The sequence below is a fragment of the Oncorhynchus keta genome, chromosome 32 (assembly GCF_023373465.1).
Source record: "Oncorhynchus keta strain PuntledgeMale-10-30-2019 chromosome 32, Oket_V2, whole genome shotgun sequence".
NCBI classification, from domain to species: Eukaryota; Metazoa; Chordata; class Actinopteri; order Salmoniformes; family Salmonidae; genus Oncorhynchus; species Oncorhynchus keta.
This window is the reverse complement of record NC_068452.1, coordinates 19,605,304-19,622,054: the sequence shown is the minus strand read 5'-3', so window position 1 is coordinate 19,622,054 and position 16,751 is coordinate 19,605,304. Positions and strand designations below refer to the sequence as shown.

Here is a 16,751-nt window from a genome sequence, read left to right as displayed (position 1 = left end):
TAATTTCTTTAAAGATCAAAAGCGAATTTGTCAACATTTCTGAAAATGGATATATGGCGGTTTATTGGTGTGATTTGAGAAAATCTGTGCCTTTAATGTCAACCGTCTCTGTCTAGCAGCTCCGTTCTTTGATGTGCCCTTCTCTCCTTATCAGGGTTCAACGTTTTCCTTGGCTTCTGTCCCAGTCTGTGTCTGAGAGCATTGATTTGATTTGAGTTCAACACTGCTGTTTCGACCTCAGTTGGCTCATTTCTTACCTAGAATCAATACAACACGTCACCTAGGTTTACAGCAGGTCCCATGGGGTCCAGTACTTAGTTCCACAGACAGACACGGAGAACGAGAAAGATGATGTCTGAGACTGGGCTTGTGATTCTCCTGCATCAAATGTACTACATTTTGACTTATGTTTATCACAAATGAACGATCCCATGTTATAATTGGTTCTCTGTTTTTACCCAGAGACAACTGGCTGTGTCTCCGGGTATTGGGTCTAACAATGCCCAGAAATCTCCCTATCTATTCTCTCTGTATCTTCGCCCTCGTACTTATTTACGAGTCTCACTCCTCCATATCCCAACCTTTTTATTTTGTACTTCGTTCCTTCTGTTTCCCCCTTCACTCCTTCTGCTGTTGTAATGATATATTTCCTTCTTTCGCTCTCCCTCTGTTCAGAACCCCCATCTTGTTGTGTGTTTGGTTTCACATGCCTTTTTCTTATCGTTGCTAGCCAGCCAGGTTGTTATGCTTGCCCAATTTGCTGGCCCAAAGTGCGTGTCAACAAAATTCTCCTCGGCGTGCCGTAGGAGCTGTGACGAACAGAGTACCCAGCTCATGGGCCTCCAAAGCCCCCTCTTTCTCCCCTCACACCCACACGTGCTTCATTACAGCAGTGTTACTGTATGGACAGGTCTCTCTTAGCATATAACATGTCTGTAATGCTGTTGTCAAGGTGAGGAGTGCTTGATACTAAAACTCTCGGCTCGGTTGGCAGTGGGGGTATCCAGCATCCCTGAACATTTGCATATGTACCCATGTGCCCAGATTTTTCATACTTATTCCTGGATGGGGAGGTATGGGGACGGGACAGAGAGAAAAAAACATAGGGTTGAGGTCAGTGAGGTGACAACAGTAGGTCCAGGAATAATCATTTTACGGGCTCAAAAAGGGTTGGGGTTGGCGGTGTGAGGATGGGCAGAGCGAGAACACAGGTCAGTTAGGACAGCTTAGCATGGTCACTGACCCGCTGTTAATAGGGTCCTTGTGCTCAGTGCTCAGCCTGTGGGAATTCCTGGCATGTGGTAACAGCTTGGTGACGGACTGTGTCAAAAACACGGTTGTTGTGGTGGAGGCTTGGGGTTGGGGAGGAGGATGGTTCTCTTTGTGTTTGACCAACGGCTGGAGAGAGAGCGAGAGAGAGAGAGAGAGAGAGAGAGAGAGAGACATGGCTGGGCTCAGTTTGCTTCCCCTCTTGTCTACTTAGGGGGAGAGGAATAGGGGGAGGGGAGTGGGTGAGAGCACTGACCTGCTCATGGTGTACTGTCTCTCATAGCCCGCGTCTGCGACCCAAATGGCACCCTATTCCATATAGTGCACTACTTTTGGTACTACTATGGGCCCTGGACAAAAGTAGTGCACTTTATCGTGGATAGAGGCCAGCTCTGGAAGCCTGTGAAGAGCTCAGTCAGAGACTGGCATGGCATTGGCAGTATAAAGAACTCTGAAAGGGATTTTAGCTGATTCAAGAGAAATAATAGATGAGGGCATCCATGGAAACAGTTTTTGAAATCAATCTTTGAGGGTATTACTTGAGAGACTTAGAGAAGAGAGGGGGAAAGGGAGGGAGTTTGGGAGGACGGGAGAGTTGCTTTCAGAGCATTCCTTTTGAAATCCTCTTTTGTAGTTGAATACACAGTTGAACAGTATACGAGGTCCCATTCACCTACTGCAGAGAACCAAAGAGGCATCCAACTGTCCGACAGGGAGAAACCGAGAAAATACAGTGGTAGCGTCCGAATGCAGTTCCAAGTACGCAATACCGTGTACACTTACAACGTGACGGTGCACGTCTTGTTACAGCTCTGCCTATATGTCCTCTCCATTTTCCATAGCTGTCTGTTTTACTCTGCTCTTACCATAGATGATAAAGCTGCTCAACATTTCTGATGTTGGTGGTTGGTTTTTCTCTAAACGGTCCCCTGTGATATGCACGTCAGGGATAGCAGGCTGTATCTGTGAATCACATTAGTATTAAATAACCATGAGCAGAGAGAGGTTTCCCTGCCTAGATGAGCTGCTGCAACTCCAGACTGACTGACGAGCGAGTTATTTGTGACAATCTGTTTCTGCAGCTCTGTAAAAAGCCCCTCATTTTCCTTGAAATCCCCCTTTCCAGCTCTCCGTTGGACTGCCTCTGGCCTGTGAGGGAGATTCATCTTTGGAATACTGGCATTTGTTCCAAATCCTAGCATTCTACTTCTTCCTTTTGTTGTGCAGAGTTCCAAAGTCTGGCTTATACCGCATGCTGCAACGAACCATGGGAAATAAACAACGAGTTCTAACTCACAAAAGTCTGTCTCCTCTCAAGTCAGTAGATTCTTGTGGTGACTTCCTGCTTCAGTAGCCTTGAATGTCAACCCTGTTTCAGTGTTGCTCCTTTCAGGGGTTTGTATAGAAAAAAAAAGTTTAGGCCCTAATTATGAGATCATGGCCTGTGTGTGTGTGTGTGTGTGTTAGGGCGGCAGTGCTTCCAAAGGAAGATGGCTGCTGTATGTAGAAAGGTGAGTGAGTCATCCCTTGAACGCCCACTGGTGCCAAGCCCTAAAACACACAATACAACCACAGTAGAGATCTTGAAATGGGTTGTTTGTGCTTGACTGGTTTGTTAGCGTACCTGTTAATTTCCCCCAATAATAGCTCATAAGCCTCCGTTTTCATCCTGACATGCTATTGAGTGTTTACTACGAAATAAGCGTCGCAGTCATGTTACCGCAATAGCATGACGAGGGAAGGCCAAGAAGGAACACGGCTCATAGAATTTTACTGACATTTACGACAGGAGAGCAGACAGACTGAACTCTCAATGAACTACCAGTGGAGCTTGGTGTGGATGGTCTAACATTGAATTCGACTAGAGTGAATGAAATAAGGACTTGGTGGGTGTGTTCAACAATGACACAGTGTCAGTGACATACTATATTACATCATACCCGGACAATTCAGTGATACTGCACGTTACCTAAAAGTGTGTACCAGTGTATTTGACTGTGTGTTTTGTGTGTGTGTGTGTGTTTCCAGGGGTGCTGGATGATGAGGATGTCCGTGCGATGATGCACGGTTCCAACATGGTGAAGGTACGCTCCCAGAAGTGGCAGAAGAGCCGCAGCCTGCGTCTGCTGGAGGACGGGGTCACCGTGTGGTGTGAGTCCACCAAAAGCTCCCGCAAGGCCAAGGCACAACAGACCTGTGAGTATACAATGGGTGATGGGGCCAGAGGAGGGGGGGAGAGGAGAGGAAAGGGGAGGGGAGGTATGGGAAGGAGGAAAGAAAAGAGAGGGATGGAAGAGGAGAAAATAATAGGTATTGGGGTGGGGGAGAGAAAAGGGAGGCGTGGGTGAGGAGAAAAGGAGGCATAAGGGAAGAAAAGGAGAAAGGATAAGGGTGTGGATTAAGGGAGGGTAGAGGGTAGGTGTAGATTGAGAAGAAGGCTAGGGAGTGAGCAGAAAAGAAGAGAGGAGTGGGGATGGGGAGTGGTCACGAGAGGGGGATGTTTAATATTTTTGATTTTCAGGATCTGAGGCTTTTGCAATAGTTGGAAAGGAAACTAAACCGATATCAGATTAGGAAAAGTAGCCTTGAATGAAGGGAAGGCTATATACAAGAACATAATCGTGTATAAACAAACGAACAGGACTTCCACAACCACACTCCCTTGTTGTAGTCTATTCAACCCTCCTCTTAGACCTGATTCAGTAGACTCATTTAGCCTGCTCTTTGTCCTAAGCCGTTTAGGCTTTTCATGTTGGCCAACAATAATGCCTTCTTGTCTACATTTCCGTTTAATTAATTAAAGGGATATTATGCTGTGAGCCAGGACTTAAGTCAGATGCTATAACCTGTGTAATTGTATGATACAGGTAACTGTTGGAATGGAAACACTTGAGTAAATGAGGGATACAAGGTATATTGAAAGCAGTTAACATCCCATCATGCTTAGGGTCATGTGTAAAATGCTCAGTATGCCATTATTTTGCCTACCATGTCCCCGTAGGATGACAATACCCCCATCTACAGGGAACGAGGTTTGATGAGCGTGCAAACGTTGTAAACCATATGCCATAGGCCGCCTCAGACACCACATCTCAACCCAATTGGACACTTATGGGAGATTCTGGAGCAGCGCCCGAGACAGAGTCCATCAACAAACCATCAACTGATGGAATTTCTCTTTGAAGAATTGTGTTGTTATCCCTCCAATAGAGTTCCAGACACTTGTAGAATCCATGCCAATGTGCATTGAAGCTGTTCTGGCTCGTGGTGGACCAACGCCCTATTAAGACATTTTATGTTGGTGTTTCCTTTATTTTTGGCAGTGTCACCTGTAGTAATGCATACATATAGTACACACAGAAACTCCAAACATGCTGAAGGTTCACATTGGCCACTGTTACAAAGAGGTATAAAAGCTGCATAAGAAACAGTGTACATGGACTTGTTATCCGTTAGCCTCAAGATATTGGCTTACCTCAGCTAGCTAATCTTTTGCAGGCAATGGGCCAATCAGAAAGGGAAGCAGGCACTTTATATTAGCACTCTAATGATTACAATCCCCTTAAAGAAAAAGAGAGAAAATGTTGACAGTAATCCTATATGTTTTGGCCCACTAAACTGTGGGAGAGCTATTTCTAATCATGAACTTTTGACCGCTTCCCCTTTCTCACACACACACACACACACACACACACACACACACACACACACACACACACACACATACATACATACATACATACATACATACATACATACATACATACATACATACATACATACATACATACATACATACATACATACATACGTACACACACGTACACAAACAAACGAACACAGTTTTGTATTGCTATCCTTCTGGAGACCAAATAATTGATTTCCTTCCAAAATCCTATTTTCCCTAAACCCTAAATCTAACCTTAACCTAACCATACCCCTAACCTTAACCTTATGCTAAACCCTAAACCTAACCTGATTCTAACCCTAATTGTAAACCTAACCCCTAAGCCAAAAATAGCATTTTTTTTCCTAATGGGGACCTGCAAAATGTCAAATTGTAAACCTAACCCCTAAGCCGAAAATAGCATTTTTCTTTCTAATGGGGACCTGCAAAATGTCCAATGTTCCTTGATTTACTATTCTTGTGAGGACTTCTGGTACCCACAATGATAGTTAAATAAATAAATACACACATTTGTTTTACTATCCTTGTGGGGAACAAACAATTTATTCCCTTTCAAAGTCCTATTTTCCTGGACCCCCAACCCCTAAACCTAAACATAACCCTAACTCCTAAACCTAAACATAACCCTAACTCCTAAACCTAAACATAACCTAACTCCTAAACCTAAACATAACCCCAACCCCTAAACCTAAACATAACCTAACTCCTAAACCTAAACATAACCCTAACTCCTAAACCTAAACATAACCTAACTCCTAAACCTAAACATAACCCTAACTCCTAAACTCCTAAACCTAAACCTAAACATAACCTAACTCCTAAACCTAAACTAACCCTAACTCCTAAATAACCCTAACTCCCTAAACCTAAACATAACCCCCCTAACTCCTAAAAACCTAAACATAACCTAACTCCTAAACCTAAACATAACCCCTAACCCTAAACATAACTAACTCCTAAACCTAAACATAACCCTAACTCCTAAACCTAAACATAACCTAACTCCTAAACCTAAACATAACCCTAACTCCTAAACCTAAACATAACCCTAACTCCTAAACCTAAACATAACCCTAACTCCTAAACCTAAACATAACCTAACTCCTAAACCTAAACATAACCTAACCCCTAAACCTAAACATAACCTAACCCCTAAACCTAAACATAACCTAACTCCTAAACCTAAACATAACCCCAACCCCTAAACCTAAACATAACCTAACTCCTAAACCTAAACATAACCTAACTCCTAAACCTAAACATAACCCCAACCCCTAAACCTAAACATAACCTAACTCCTAAACCTAAACATAACCTAACTCCTAAACCTAAACATAACCCCATCCCCTAAACCTAAACATAACCTAACTCCTAAACCTAACCCATAACCCTAATTTTAACCCTTAACCTAACCCCTAAGCCTAAAATAGCCTTTGACCTTGTGGGGACCGGCAAAATGTCCCCAATTGCGCTAACTTCCTTGTTTTGATATCCTTGTGAGTTATGGTCCCCACAAGGATAGTAAAGCCACACATACAAAGTTCAATGGTTTAAATAGGGGGATAGGTGGGCAGCCGGTGAAGCACTTAGAGTCCTCAGGCTTCCTAAACCAATAGTAAATCCCATTATAGTTTAATAGGTCTACACCTACAGGGTTTGCCTCTCTTGAAGTATCTCTCCGGTAAATGAGAGGCCATGGCTCTGGCTCCTCCATGTTCCATAGGACAAATATAGGGCTCCTTGGCCCTGACCATAGGGATCTGATGGCACAGGCAAATTATTGTTGTTGGCGTGTGTGTGTGTGTGTGTGTGTGTGTGTGTGTGTGTGTGTGTGTGTGTGTGTGTGTGTGTGTGTGTGTGTGTGTGTGTGTGTGTGTGTGTGTGTGTGTGTGTGTGTGTGTGTACGCTGGTGTCAGATTATAGACCTACCATTTGGGTAAAACTCTTTATCACTGCCAATTGCAGGGTTTGGCCGTGACATAATAACCACTACTATCTTTGAGATTGTCATATAAAGAGTTTAAACATGTCTCTGACACATATCATTTTATGAACTAGTGCTGGCGGCCCTTAGAGCTTTGGAGTTGCCTGAGTCAATCCAATTTATAATTTTTTTTTCATTTTCGAGTCGCACTGTACAAACATATTATACTAGTGACCTAGATAACACACATGCAAACACACCCACCAGACAAGTTTATGTCCACTTAATTCCAAAAGTCCAGTTAACGAGTACAAATGTTTAAGAGGTGTTTTGTGGCGGGTTATGAATGTCAAGGTCAAGCGAGTACATTCATCACGTCGACTCAGACAGCATAGACTCAGACAACACTTCCTTAATACCTTCCAACACCCACTAGTCTGAGTCTGATAGCACTTCTGCTAACCTAACACACCCTGGGCTGGGAGGCAAGCTGAGGGGAAACGGTTAAGAATGGGATAATGCTGATGGGAGGTTGTAATACGCTCTCTTTCTCTCTACCTTCATCTCTCTCTTTCTTTTTTTCTATGGCTCTTTTGCTCTCTCTTTCACTTGTTGCACAATCCACCCCCACTATGTCACTTCAGCAAGGACTATTCCTCGGGCATGGAATTCAGATTAGGTCCCAGGACTCTCCTATCGCTGTCCCTCAGGGACCCAGGAAGCACCCGCTGCTGTGGGGAATGGATACGGCCAGAGGCATGTATTTAGAGAGTTGGGCCAATGCGGTTTGTGCTTTATGATGCATTTGCATGACTCTTCAACATTCTATGTCAGCCATGTTAGCTCCCCATTAGTATTGCATGGTGAACATGTAACCAATAACTGAATGTCTGGAATTAGAGCAATATTCAACATGTTAAAAGTTTTCCCAACTCTCTAAATATACAATATATTCAGAAAGTATTCAGATCCCTTGACTTTTTCCACATTTTGCTACGTTACAGCAATGGATTTAAAAAGAAAATCTCAGCAATCTACACACAACACCCCATGACGAACCGAAAACAGGTTTTGAGAAATTTTCGCAAATGTGTTAAAAATGTCAAACGGAAATACCTTATTTACATAAGTATTCAGACCCTTTTCTATGAGACTCGAAATTGAGCTCCGGTGCATCCTGTTTCCACTGAGCATCCTTGAGATGTTTCTACAACTTGATTGGATTCCACCTGTGGTCAAGTCAAATGATTGGAAATAAAGGAGAGCCGCACACTAAGGAGCTCAGATGCAAAAATGTAATATCCAACGTTTCGACAGCCAATCTGTCTTCATCAGGGTGTAATCACAAACACTGCGGGGGTGACTCGTTTATATAGTGTCAAAAGACACACAGGTGTCTAATCATGGCCAAGAGTGGCCTAATGTCATTGGTTAATTCTCAAATATTAAAATGGCATACAAAGAACAGCATACAAAAAACAAATGGATAGCATATGATCATAAATTCATTTTAGACTACACAAACAATTACAATTACAATGGCAAAGTCACAATAATCACAAGAATGGCTTCAGATCAACGTCTACGTTGAGACCGAAAGGAGCAAGGGTCTTTAAGTTAAAGATCCAGGCAGCCTCTCGTTTTAACAATAAATTATCAAGGTCACCCCCTTTTCTTAGGGAGGGTGACATGTTCGATGCCAATGTAACGCAGAGACGAAATCGAGTGGCCTGCCTCCAAAAAGTGGGCCGCAACTGGGTACGTCAAGTTTTTACACCTAATGGTGCTACGATGCTCTGAGACGCGTACTTTTAATTTGCGCTTTGTTTTACCCACATCATTTTTACCACAAGGACAAGTTATAAGATAAATAACTGCCTTAGTGGAGCACATAATAACCCCTTTGATTGGGATCGATTTCCCTGTTTGTGGGTGTTTGAAGGATCTACATTTATAAGTGCCATTGCTTTGAGTAGCGGGTAGTTAGAACGCAAGAATGCGTCTTTTTGCGAGACTGACCTTAAAAAAGGCAATGCTTTGAATTTTCTCAATGGCAATATTAATCTGATCATTCTTGTAGCCCCTCTCCTTGAACTTTCTTTGCGTCTCAGCCATATTTCTGCCGAAATCTGATAGTTTCTTTGCAAATTCTTTTGATTCGACAGAATTGGCTGTGGGGCAAACTATTTTTCAAGGGAAGTGGGTGACAACTGTCAGACCTCAACAAACTGTTATGATCAGTAGGTTTCCTGCAAAACCTGCTCTTTACAGGAAACCTACTGATTGTGACTTTGCCAATGTAATTGTTTGTAAGCTTGTGTAGTCTAAAATGAATTTATGATCGTATGCTATCCATTTGTTATTTTGTATTTTCAAGTTTTCTACTCCGCTTGCCAGCACCTCGCCTAAATAGGTGAGCTTTTCTTTTTCTTCTAAATTCAATTGATTGGACATGATTTAGAAAGGCACACACCTGTCTATATAAGGTCCCACGGTTGACAGTGCATGTCGGAGCAAAAACCAAGCCATGAGGTCGAAGGAATTGTCCATACAGCTCTGAGACAGGATTGTGTCGAGGCACAGATCTGGGGAAGGGTACCAAAAATGGTCTGCAGCATTGAAGGTCCCTGAGAACACAGTGGGCTCCATCAATCTTAAACTGAAGTTTGGAACCACCAAGACTCTTCATAGAGCTGGCCACCCGTCCAAACTGAGCAATCAGGGGAGAAGGGCCTTGATCGGGGAGGTGACCAAGAACCTGATGGTCACTCTGACAGAGCTCCAGAGTTCCTCTGTGGAGATGGGAGACACTTCCAGAAGGACATCCATCTCTGCAGCGCTCCACCAATCAGGCCTATAGTACCCAGACGGAAGCCACTCCTGTAAAAGGCACATGACAGCCCGCTTGGAGTTTGCCAAAGGTCACCTAAAGACTCTCAGACCATGAGAAACAAGATTCTCTGGTCTGATGAAACCAAGATTGAACTCTTTGGCCTGAATGCCAAGTGTCACGTCTGGAGGAAACCTGGCACCATCCCTACGGTAAAGCATGGTGGTGGCAGCATCAAGCTGTGGAGGTGTGTTTCAGTGGCAGGGACTGGGAGACTAGTCAGGAACGAGGCAAAGATGAACGGAGCAAAGTACAGAGAGATCCTTGATAAAAACCTGATGTGTTTAGGGTTAGGGGTTCTCTCTTTTCTGGAGAGACCTGAAAATAGCTGTGCAGCAACGCTCCCCATCCAACCTGACAGAGCTTGAGAGGATCTGCAGAGAAGAATGGGAGAAACACCCCAAATACAGGTGTGCCAAGCTTGCAGCATTTAATACCCAAGAAGACTCGAAGCTGTAATCACTGCCAATGGTGATTCAACAAAGTACTGAGTAAAGTGTCTGAATACTTATGTAAATGTGCTATTTTCAACATTTGTAAAGATTTATTAAAACCTTATTATTGTGTGTAGTATTTAATCAATGTTATAATAAGGCTTTAACCTAACAAAATTTGGAAAAAGTCAAGTGGTCTGAATACTTTCCAAATGCACTGTATGTCTCTGGATAAAGCCTCACCCTACAGCAGGGTGAGAGGCCAGGTGGTTGGTGTGGGAGGTCAGGGGTTGTGATGTCGTCTTCCCCCAACCGGGCCACAGTTAGAGCAGAACAACGACAAAGGCAGGCTGACCACTTCAGCAGACAGCTACTGTTAACACAAAAGCGGCTGCGTCGAAGGACATATGCATGCTCATTAACACACACACACGCACGCACGCAGACACACACACACACACACACACACACACACACACACACACACACACACACACACACACACACACACACACACACACACACACACACACACACACACCTAGGATAGGATAAAGTAATCACAAAAGATTTAGATGCACTATTGTAAAGTGGCTGTTCCACTGGATGTCATAAGGTGAATGCACTTCCCCGTCTACTGTAAATGTAAATGTAAAATACTCTCCGCATTGAAATGTCCCCCTTGTCATGGAGCGATGGGCAGGAATGTGTCAGCGATTTTGAGGAGGTGGAGAGGTGAGGGCTGTTCAGCAGAAAGAGGCCGTTGTCAGAAGAGACAGTTGTCTCGGGGCTGATCCCAGTGTAGAAAGGCACTGCTATATGTACTTCAACAACCAACTGACTGATTTGAAAGCTACTCCACAAACCCAACCACAATTCCAGCTATTCAATTAATGAAGGGATATGGGGTTTGTCTTTGTGGTGGAGCTAGTCTTATGTTGGATACCTTCACCAGGCTCTATTCTGGATGTGTTGCAGGGAGGGTAATGGGGTAGTAGGCTGGTGTTGTGTTGCTGGGCAGAGGGTCAGCCATCACGTGTAAAGCCCCCCCCCCCCGACAGGTTTTTACCACATGTTACTGTTATAAATAAGAGCTGAAATACATGCTAATCTCTCTAGAAGTCAAGGAGAGCTGAAATACATGCTAATCTCTCTAGAAGTCAACGAGAGCTGAAATACATGCTAATCTCTCTAGAAGACAACGAGAGCTGAAATATACATGCTAATCTCTCTAGAAGACAACGAGAGCTGAAATATACATGCTAATCTCTCTAGAAGACAACGAGAGCTGAAATACATGCTAATCTCTCTAGAAGACAACGAGAGCTGAAATATACATGCTAATCTCTCTAGAAGTCAACGAGACGGTGTTCTTCTTTCTTCTCTTATCTCTTTACACACACACAAACACGTCATGGCATTGGGCCAAAGGTCCTGCCAACACTTCAGTGTCAGTTTGACGGCTGTGCCCTGAGTGTCGTGGCGTTGCTGGTTAAATTTGGACCTTGTCATAAAGACGAATGTAGGCCTGAGTCGTAAACATATTCTGCTGACGCAGGTCTGTGTCTGTACAAGTCGTATTATTTAAGAGCCAAATCAGGACCCCAGCACCGAGATGCCATGTCACACTGCTACGTGGGTGTTACCACATTCCCCCTAAAGTTCACGACCTTTCAGCCCCCGAACCTCCCTTCAAGTTCCACTTGTTTTGGTGCCCCGTTTGTATTCAGCTTATTCCTACAACCAGATTGATACAATTACTCTCTCTGTTTCTCCCACCGTCTCCTCTCCCACCTTCCCTCCCCCACATCTCTCTGTGCCAGTCTCGGTCACAGAGGTGGAGTGTGTGCGTGAGGGCTGCCAGTCTGAGGCTCTGCGGAGACTATCCGGGTCGGTACCAGAGAATCAGTGCTTCACGGTGGTGTTCAGAGGAGCCAGGAAGAGTTTGGACCTCCTCTGCCCCTGTGAGGAGGAGGCGAGGCACTGGGTCCGAGGGATACGCACGCTGAAGGAGCGTGTGGCCAACATGACCCAGAAGGAGAAACTGGACCAATATCCTTTACCCCCCCCGTGGGCCTTTGTTGCGCTGTGCCAGGCTGCCAGCCTTCGACCCAAAGTAAATATAGAGCAGGCTGGGCAGTCAGGATCGCTATGGTGACTGACTCTGAACATAACACTGTCACATGCACCATCCCGCATCCACAGCATACCTAAGATGTGCAGCAATGGCCCAGCAAAAAACAGCGTCTAAATATAGTCTGACTATCCTGTCAAACATGATCCCTGGTATAGCCGCTGGGTCGTTTGCGACACAGGTGCACGACAGACACACTTGTGTTAAACGCAAAGCCAGATCTTGTCCAGGCTAGTGCCGTGGCTTGTAATTGGGTAAGATTTTAGGTGTGGTTTTACACTGGCATGTCCCAGCAGTGTTTGCAGTAGATTGATCAAGACCATCCTTGCAAAAGCTCTTATTGTTGTGTGTGTGTGTCCTGGAAGAGGGAGGTGTCATATATAGGGAGGTGTCATCCTCTCCCTACGTCAGCCCTGTGTTCTATTCCATTAGAGGCCTTGGAGTGTTTTGACTTCAGATGGATGTTGACACAACAGGACATGTGTATCTACAGCCAACACACATCTGAATCACAGGCTGGGGTGTATATTCCATTTCAATTCCTGGTAGTTGAATGAGACACTTATCCTCCTCTGAACGGTTGGTGACACAATTGATTCCTGGATTGCTGTGAATTAAGAAATGATGCACTTGACCCTTACCCATAGTTGGATGTGGGCTGTAATGTGCTTACATACCGTATGCATGTGCATCAGCCCTGCCTGTATCGATGTGTTTTGTGTCTATACATACTGTATATACCATAGATTGTACTTTTAAGTATGTGTTTAGGGTTAGAGGTTCGGAATGCTCCCCTGGTTGCTCTCTTTAACCCCCCCACACCTGGATCCGTGGCTACCTGAGACGGGCTGATGAGAACGACGATGGGAAGATGAGTTACGACGAGGTCAAACGCCTGCTGCAGATGATCAACATAGACCTGAATGAACAGTACGCGCGCTCGCTATTCAAGGTGAGCACACACTGTGTGTGTGTGTGTGTGTGTGTGTGTGTGTGTGTGTGTGTGTGTGTGTGTGTGTGTGTGTGTGTGTGTGTGTGTGTGTGCAGCATTCAGTATGCTTGTACGTTAATGTGTACAGACCTTGACTGCATGGGTGTGCGTATGTGCCTGAGCGAGATGTTGTTGTTGTTGGTTGAAGGCCATTGTTTACTCAGTATGCTGTGGAGTAGATTGGGGCTGTGTTCAATTACCAACCCAGTGGCAAGCCAACTAGCAGGTCCCTCGCTCTCTTTCTCACACTCACTCACTCACTCACTCACTCACTCACTCACTCACTCACTCACTCACTCACTCACTCACTCACTCACTCACTCACTCACTCACTCGCTCATTCTCTCTCTCTCCTGCCCTCTTCTCTCTGCTGCTGTCTTTCTTTCTCCCCAGACGGTCTCGTCCTTCCCCGTCCTCCCCCTCTCTATCAGGCAGCCAGTCATTTCTCCATCGTTGAGGATTACTGCTAGCTAAGTCTCTCAGCTCCCCTCTCCCTTAATGTCCAGTTGTTTTCCTGCTCCTCCCTTCACCACGTGATTCCTTCTCCAACCCTGCCCACCCATCTCCTCAGAGACTGAATATCAAACCAACTGCAGTGCAGTAATGTGTGGAGTGTATGTTTGTCGATAGGGTATGAATTATGGGGGTGGACGGGGTTGCTGGCCACTCCCATAGCAAATCAGTGCTCGCCCATAGATTTGGTAATATGAACATGGCTCACCTATGAGAATTGAAGATGTTAACTTTGATCCAGCCCTCTGTTTTTAGGGAAGCGCTTTGAAAATGTGTGGAGGGGTTGTGTATGTGTGTTTTAATCAGAACAACCCTAACGAAGGTCTCTCTGTCTGTCCGTTCGCCCATCTGTCTCTTTTGTCCCTCCCTCTCCTCTGTCGGTCTGTCCCTCCTCCTCCTCTATCTATCCTTCTGTCCCTCTCCTCCGTCCCTCTCTCAGAAAGCTGACCGGTCGTGCGACGGCCGTCTGGACCACGTAGAGATCGAGGAGTTCTGCAGGGAGCTGATGAGGCGGCCGGAGCTGGACGCGGTGTACAGACACTACTCTGGTAACGGCTGTGTTCTGTCCACCGCTGAGCTGAGAGACTTCCTGGGAGACCAGGGGGAGGACGCGTCACTGATCCACGCTCAGAGCCTCATCCGCACCTACGAGCTCAACGACTGGGGTAGGCCCGAAGAAACACTTGAACAAAATTTTAGCCTTGGATTTTTACGACCTTACGTTTGACATTTGAGTCATTTACAGTAGTGAGTGCATACATTTTCATTCATTTTTTTCATACTGCATTCCTTACATTCACTGTGCTTATATTTATCTGAATGTTTTATGTTTCTATATTTGACATATTTAATTGCCGCAAATTCAGGGCCCGTTCCTCCCTTGACTTTATTTTCGCACAATCGTACGGGCATGTCGATACCTGTCTATTCCTGTTCATAAAAGGTTGGATGGTTTGATGTGCCCTTCCTCCCTGCAGCCCAGAACAACCAGTTCATGACCCAGAATGGTTTCACCATGTACATGCTGTCCCAGGAGAACGATGTGTTTAACCCCGACCACGCCAGGGTGCACCAGGACATGACCAGACCTCTGGCCCACTACTTCATCTCATCCTCACACAACACCTACCTCACCAAGGACCAGGTCACCAGCGCCAGCAGCGCCGAGCCATACATCAGGTAATAAAATACGCACGTGCCTCACACACAAACACACACATGCGCATTAGACGCACACACACAAACACACATGCACATGTACATATGCATGCACACAGGCATACACACACACACTAAGAACATGTACTGTGTGAACCAGAGCTCTGAACCAGGGCTGTCGTTGTGTGGAGCTGGATTGTTGGGACGGGGACAAAGGAGAGCCTGTCATCTACCATGGACACACCCTTACTTCTAAGGTGCCCTTCAAAGAGGTAATCGAGACCATCGCCCAGTATGCCTTCAAGGTGAGTAACATTTCCTTTTAAATTACAACAAAGAAAATAACCCCCAAAAAAGTGAACACACCTGACCTGTGAGACCCTCTTAGTGGGTTGTGGAGATGATGGACACATGGTTGTGTGATTTATAGGGAGGCCAAATGTTTCACCTTAACCATCATTCCCTATATGTCTTCCATATGTGACTGTTTATGGAAAGCAAAGTATTCCTCATCAAAACAAAATAGATGTAACAAGTAAATAGCAGCAGGCCAGTGGGAAGAAAACAAATCTAGACAATTGACTTTCTGCCTTTGCCAACGTTCAGTTCAAGCTACAGTCATAGTCTTGGCTCCGAGTCTAATAAGACTAGACTGTTGTCCAACAGCTTCTTGGCCTCAGTGTAGTCCAGAATAAACCCTGGCTTATTACCTAATGAGCTTATGGTTTCTCTTACATTTTAATGAGTGGCCTCTTATGAACCAACCCTTGTGTTTCCCCATAGGCCTCCCCGTACCCCCTGATCCTGTCCCTTGAGAACCACTGTACGGTGGAGCAGCAGACGGTCATGGCCAGACACCTGCGCACCATTCTGGGCAAGAGGCTGCTCACCAAGCCCCTCAACGACCAGACTCTTAAGGACCTGCCCTCTCCTGAGGTACGACACACACCCCTGTCCCGAGCTCTCTACTCACCCGCTGTCCCCAGCTCTCTAGGACACACACTCCTGTCCCCAGCTCTCTACTCACCCCCTGTCCCCAGCTCTCTACTCACCCCTGTCCCCAGCTCTCTACTCACCCCTGTCCCCAGCTCTCTACTCACCCCCGTCCCCAGCTCTCTAGGACACACACCCCTGTCCCCAGCTCTCTACTCACCCCCTGTCCCCAGCTCTCTACTCACCCCCTGTCCCCAGCTCTCTAGGACACACACCCCTGTCCCCAGCTCTCTACTCACCCCTGTCCCCAGCTCTCTACTCACCCCTGTCCCCAGCTCTCTACTCACCCCTGTCCCCAGCTCTCTACTCACCCCTGTCCCCAGCTCTCTACTCACCCCTGTCCCCAGCTCTCTAGGACACACATCCCTGTCCCCAGCTCTCTAGGACACACATCCCTGTCCCCAGCTCTCTAGGACACACCCCTGTCCCCAGCTCTCTACTCACCCCCTGTCCCCAGCTCTCTAGGACACACACCCCTGTCCCCAGCTCTCTAGGACACACACCCCTGTCCCCAGCTCCCTGTTCCCCAGCTCTCTACTCACCCCTGTCCCCAGCTCTCTAGGACACACACCCCTGTCCCCAGCTCTCTAGGACACTCACCCCTGTCCCCAGCTCTCTAGGACACACACCCCTGTCCCCAGCTCTCTAGGACACACACCCCTGTCCCCAGCTCTCTAGGACACTCACCCCCTGTCCCCAGCTCTCAACTCACCCCTGACCCCAGCTCTCTACTCACCCCCTGACCCCAGCTCTCTAG

General features: G+C 46.0%; 1 protein-coding gene across 2 annotated transcripts in view; it reads left to right on the top strand.

The window, feature by feature from the left end:
* LOC118365235 (1-phosphatidylinositol 4,5-bisphosphate phosphodiesterase delta-3-A-like) overlaps positions 1–16,751 on the top strand; it is a 29,063-nt gene that overhangs the window by 6,603 nt on the left and 5,709 nt on the right. For both annotated transcript variants that reach the window (XM_052490826.1, XM_052490825.1), the window contains exons 2-8: positions 3,298–3,465; positions 12,029–12,257; positions 13,162–13,291; positions 14,283–14,508; positions 14,821–15,022; positions 15,162–15,306; positions 15,785–15,937. In XM_052490826.1, the coding sequence (XP_052346786.1) occupies positions 3,327–3,465; positions 12,029–12,257; positions 13,162–13,291; positions 14,283–14,508; positions 14,821–15,022; positions 15,162–15,306; positions 15,785–15,937 (1,224 nt within the window). In that variant the 5' untranslated portion in view covers positions 3,298–3,326. The remainder of the gene's footprint in view (positions 1–3,297; positions 3,466–12,028; positions 12,258–13,161; positions 13,292–14,282; positions 14,509–14,820; positions 15,023–15,161; positions 15,307–15,784; positions 15,938–16,751) is intronic.